This window comes from Papaver somniferum, unplaced genomic scaffold (genome assembly GCF_003573695.1).
Source record: "Papaver somniferum cultivar HN1 unplaced genomic scaffold, ASM357369v1 unplaced-scaffold_46, whole genome shotgun sequence".
NCBI lineage: Eukaryota > Viridiplantae > Streptophyta > Magnoliopsida > Ranunculales > Papaveraceae > Papaver > Papaver somniferum.
Genome location: NW_020647193.1, coordinates 125,343 through 131,534, shown reverse-complemented (window position 1 = coordinate 131,534; position 6,192 = coordinate 125,343). Strand labels below are relative to the sequence as shown.

Genomic DNA, 6,192 nt, shown 5'->3' with positions numbered 1-6,192 from the left:
TGCATCAGCGGAATATTGTTAGTGCAGCAAAATTGACGGCGTCCAAAATTACGTCAAATGACTGAACAAGAATTATTAGTCCATCTAGAAAGAAACATAAACAAATGAAGATTATGGCCATGTCATCACATAAATCATAAGAACAAGTTGGGGAAATATATGAAAAGGAATTGTTTATGACAGTCAAATATCATGAATATTGGAAAGTCAATATACAGAATTCAAATGAAGCATATGAAAATCTGTTCAATAACTATACATACCATTATATAAAGCGGTATGTAGTAAAGCGGGTTGCAACAACAACAAGAAAGAACAAAAAACATTTTCATTGACATTTTATGAATTCAGTATAACCATGAATTACTCAAGCAAAACAGTTCAGATTTCTCTTATCTTTTTGTTCTTATTATTATCCATCACTCAACTTCCAAAAATCTCTTATGCCTGCCACGATAGGGAAAGGATCGCTCTCTTGCATTTCAAATCCTCTCTTACAGACTTTTCTGATCGTTTGTCATCGTGGAAAGTAGACCGTCATCAAAACTGCTGTGCTTGGCATGGAATTCTATGTTCTGCTGAATCATTTCAAGTCATCTCAATTGATCTTCGAAATATAGACCGTGAAATCAACCTTAATGATATTTCTGATTATTCGCAGCCTTCACCAAATACTTCACTTAGTGGTACAATCTCTTCTTCCTTGCTCAATCTAACTCACCTTGTGTATCCTTGATCTTAGTTTCAATGATCTTGACTATACAAATATCCAATATCGTCTTCCGGAACTCAAATATCTTACTCATTTTGATGTCTCGTATTCAAATTTTTCCGGTTTGGTAACAACACAATTTGCTAACTTATCATCTATACGATACCTCGATATCTCTGGTTATGTTCAACCATCTGACCCTAGAACTCCGGGTTATAGAACTTCCAACATCCCCTTAATCTCGTCATCCATAAACTGGGTTAAAGAGTTAGTCCATCTGAGGGTACTTAAATTAAGTGGTGTTGACTTATCTAAGGAAACTATCCAAAGTAATTGGGCTAAACCAATATCATTTCTTTTTAAGAAGAACTTCACTTATCTGCTTGCCATATTTCTAGTCCAATCTTTCCAATCAATGAGTTCCTCAATCTTTCTCATTTATCTTCTCTACATATGAATCACAATGGAAACCTCCGCTCTTCAATTACAAACCAGATATCTAATCTTACTTCCCTTTCCATACTTGAATTAGCAAGTTGTTATAATTTACAAGGTTCAATTCCGTACCTTCCTCAGTTGAAAAGGCTTGACATAAGAGGAAGCAATAATCTTTATGTCAACCTCACGTCCATGTTAGAACGTCAATGGCTCAAACTACAAGTACTTTGGATGTCATCCACTTATGTGAACGGATCGATTCCAAGTTTGATTTCAAATGCTCCATCATTGGTTAGTTTTATCGCATCAAGATGTTTAATTAAAGGATCTTTACCTACCTCTATTACAAATCTTTCAAGATTGGAGTATCTAGACCTCGATTTCAACGACATAACAGGTTATCTTCATCCTCTGGGCTCAAATATGAAAATTTTAAAACATCTATCTTTGTCTAGAAACAATTTGCAAGGACCTATACCTGATTCAATCTGTGATATTATAAATCTTCAACAACTTGATCTGTTTCTCAATGATCTATCCGAACTGATACCAAGTTGCATCACCGGGCTCCAGAATCTTCAATATTTAGATGTTAGTGGTAACTCTATTGAGGGTAGCATTTCATTGAACTCTTTCATCAACAAGCTGAACCTAATGGAACTGAATCTGAACTCAAACAACATAACCATAGAAATAGATCAACACTCTCTTCCGTCAAAATTTCAGTTGGAGAGATTAGAGCTGCAATCATGCAATATTAAAGGAGATATCCCAGCTTTCTTTTGCAGTTTCACTAATCTTACAAAATTGGATTTGTCACAGAGCAATCTTATGGGAGTTATTCCATCTTGTCTGTTCAAACACCAACCTCTTACAGACTTGGATCTCTCCCAAAACAACCTCCAAGGAACCTTGCCACATGAGTTTCAGTTTAATCCTAATAAAAACATGTACTTAAATTTAGCCGGAAACAAGCTTCACGGTTCACTTCCTCTTCCATCTCCAAAAAATTGGTTTCTCGATCTGTCAAACAATCAGTTCAGTGGCGAAATACAATTCGAAGTGGGAAAACGTCTTTCGACTTCCCGCTATGCTTCATTATCAAGTAATCAGTTATCTGGTACAATACCTCTATCCTTTTACTTAAAAAGAAGCTTAGATATGCCTATGAGCATTGGATCTCTAAACCTCTCCAACAACACCCTAACAGGAAGTATTCCCTCTAGTTTTGGAAACTGCAGTTCGCTCGTTTTTCTACATCTTGGCATGAACAATCTCACTGGACGCATTCCTAATGTGCTTCAACAGATACCTATTGGATATCTTCTACTGAATGATAACTCCCTCGAAGGTAGTTTTCCAAACTTCATTCGACAACTACAGGTATTGCAGGTTCTCAGCTTGGGAAACAACAAGTTTGACGGTAGTATACCAAGTTTCATCGGTTCATTCGAATATCTTAGGATCCTTTCTTTAAGGACAAATAGATTCGATGGATCTATCCCCAAAGAGATCAACCATTTGGGTCGACTCCAGATTTTAGATTTGTCGATGAACAATCTCTCTGGTCTAATTCCTAGGATGTTAGGGAACTTGACGATGCTAAGGAGTAGACTTAACAGCACTAGTCCAGGTTGGAGTGGTGGTATGTTTATCCCAGATCTTCAAATGCGAATAGCAATCAAGGGGGTCCTGCAACCTCTTCAACTCCTAAAAGAATTCAGTTCAGGAATCGACCTATCAGGCAACAATCTCGGAGGAAATATTCCAGAGGCGATAGGTCTGCTAGAAGGGCTTGCGATGCTTAATTTATCAAATAATCTAGTTAACGGTAATATTCCTACAAGTCTTGGAAACATGGACGGTTTAGAGTCATTGGATCTCAGCTTCAATAAACTGTCTGGAGGTATCCCAATGGAAATGACAAATATAAGGTATCTTGGGTATTTAAACCTATCATATAATAACTTGAGTGGTAGAATCCCTCAAGATGATCACTTCCAAAGCTTGGGTGTGGATGGATTTGCTTTCCTTGGCAACCAATTTCTGTGTGGTATTCCTACCAAGAAGCATTGTGATGGTGATCCTATTGGTCCTACAAGTAGCAACACCGACGACAACACAAACCTGAATAATGAAGATGAAGATGGTAAAAGAGAGAAGGTTTTGCTATTTGGTTCTGCTATTTTGGGTGTTGCAGTAGGGTTTTGGGGTCTATTCTTGGCTTTACTTTGTAAAAAGGAGAAATGGTGGTTTAGGTACTGGAGAGCTGTTGATACTGTTGCATCAAGATTAACAGGTTGTATACGGAAAAATCAGTAACAGTCACTGGTAGTAGTGACTTACGCAGTTAGACTAGCAGTTCTTCTAATAGTTGTGCTTCCAGTTCTATTCTGTAACACAGAAATAGGATTTCTCTAAATACAGAATGTCATTTGCACCTTAAGGGCGGTTTCCTATAGCTCTAAGCTAAAATAGATGTGTTACTATTATTTAGCTTACTCAATTATGCAACAGTGTTAAGTTTATAAGTTACCAGTCAGAATTTAACAATATGCAACAGATTTCATTAATCAAAGTTATATTTGCAATTGAAAGATGTATATGTAAGAACAGGCGGGTGTCGAATTGCTACTAGGCACTAAACTGACATCGATCAATAATGAATAGAAAACATGAGAATGTAAGATACATCCAATAGAAAACAATACCTGTTTTACGCTTGAGCAGGGAGTGAGTATGCTCATTTTAATGATCCACCAACTCCATGGTAAAGCAAATTCATTCACACGCATGCCCTGTTTCCCTAAACCAGCACCACGTAAATGAAATCAAGGTCTTATCCTCGATATGGATATGCTCATCCTTAACATCAAGACTCTATTCATTGCAAAATAATGGCAGAACCAAGAAGGCAGCAAGTAAATGGGAACCATTCAAGAGAATTTATTGGCAACAAAGAAATTAATTATATCAAGATATCGACACATAGTGAGAGGAATCACCTTCTTCCTCTGGATATTGGAAGGGCAAGGTGCACCATCATATGTATTAGGAGGGAAGAAATTTCATTTAGGTCTGTTAGACATATTCGCAAGCACCTACAGTGCTCTACTCGGGATCCAGTGTATCCAACTCTTTCGAGGGATTACACCAGATAAGTGATTTGATAGATTAAACAAGGAAAGGCCATCAAGTGATTGTTTAAAAGATTTACGGAAATGTAGTTTTTGGGTTTGAAATCGGATTTTGGGGTCTATTCTTGGTTTGAGAAAATTATGGTTAGATGCTGGAGAGTTATTGATACTAATGCGGCACAGCAGCAACCACCCAGCCAACAAAACAACAAGAAAATAAAACAATGCCGCACAGGGGTACCCCCTTTCCACATGATCTGTACATCAGGGCCGGCCCTGACATTTTGGTGCACCAAAGCAAACCAAAAAATGTTGCCTCATTCCATACAAACTGGGGTGCACGGACGCTTCATTTTTTAAGCCGTTTTCGCGTCGGACTTGTGTCGGACACGGGACGCTGACACGACGCGTGTCCGATACATCAATTTTCGCGTCTGGTTTGGACGCACCAATAATTCGAATTTGACGCATTTTTTTCCATTTTCAGTTAAACTTCTTCCTTTATTTTTACTATTATTAACTAAATGAAGAAAGATAATCATTTAGATCAATTATTTAAGTTTTTATTATGGCTTTGTTATTGCAAATGACATCATGTATATCTTTAGTTGGGTATGTGTTGTTCTAAGAATGCATTTTGATGGTGTCATGTGTTTAATAGTGATTAATTGTTTGACCTTCGGCGTATATTAACAAACGATATCTTCTTTTCCTTTGAAATTTATACACGTGTAACATCATTTTCTAGTTTTTAGGATCGAAACATTTGACTTCGTTGTATGAATACATGATTGTATATATAAATAATATATAAATAAAATACGTATATACATGTCCGCGTCCTAGTTTTCTGAGAATTTTATAGTGTTCATGTCCGTGTCGTGTCCGCGTCCATGCGTCCGCGTCTGTGCAACCCAACATACAAAGAAAGGTAATTAAGAGCATAAGATGGTCTATAAATTGTACTAGCATCATATATGTTTGTACATAAATATACATACTGGCCAAACGTTTCCATGAGCATATCATTTTCAACACTTGCATCTTACGATTAAAATCAAGATTTCTTCAGTGTCTGGGAGAAAACCCTAAAAAACAATGTTTACTGAAGGACTGGATAAAAATGCGGTTAGATGGGCAAGAGAGGTAACAAAAAAAAGATCAGAAATTTTATTGAATCTTGTTCTTGTTCTGTAGTTTTGTTGGAAAATGGGTTCAAAATAGAGGATGGAATAAACAGAAAAGAAATTGTTGTACTCCTGACTTTCAAGGCCCGAATAGATTTCTTTTAGACGATTATTTCTACCCTCCCAATATCAATTGGCGATTGCAACAGGTATGCGAAATAATTCCTTCAGGATACAATGAAAGCCCTACAACAGAGAAATTGGATTCAAGGTTTGCACCCCTTGACCCAACCAAGAACACACGAGAGAGAGATTTCTGATAATGCTTTAGATGGAGAGAAAACATGTTGAATTGAATGATGGAGAATGGGAGAATGCCATCACTACTTATAGGGATATTCATGCCTGTTAATGAGGCCTTTTCATCACCAACAGACGCTTCCAAAAGCCATCAATGGGTACTCATGGAGGAGACGCGTCTGTTCAAATTCAAGGTCGAACACAGCCGGGAGGGGCTACGCCCCCCCCGGAACCCCCTGGATATCGGCAAACAATCTTGAAAATATCCAACATTCTCCCCCTATTTTCAAAATTGAAACAACATAAAAAAACAAAGTAAAAAAAAACTTTTAAATCAGAGTGGCTGCATCACACAAGTGACTGCCTACGTACCCGAGTGGGATCAATTCAACGTAGTTCAAGCTAAATTGAGACTAAGCATCATCGTTGAAATCAACACATAAATGATAGGTATCTTTTGGATTTGAACCTTCACTTA

The 6,192-nt window shown here is 37.3% G+C and overlaps 1 protein-coding gene across 1 annotated transcript; it reads left to right on the top strand.

Annotated features, from left to right (window-relative positions):
- The first annotated feature begins 1,165 nt into the window (after window positions 1-1,165).
- On the top strand, window positions 1,166-3,472 carry LOC113342662 (probable LRR receptor-like serine/threonine-protein kinase At4g36180). Its single transcript, XM_026587133.1, has one exon. The coding sequence runs from the start codon at window positions 1,166-1,168 to the stop codon at window positions 3,470-3,472; it is 2,307 nt and encodes a 768-aa protein (XP_026442918.1).
- Window positions 3,473-6,192: the final 2,720 nt, after the last annotated feature.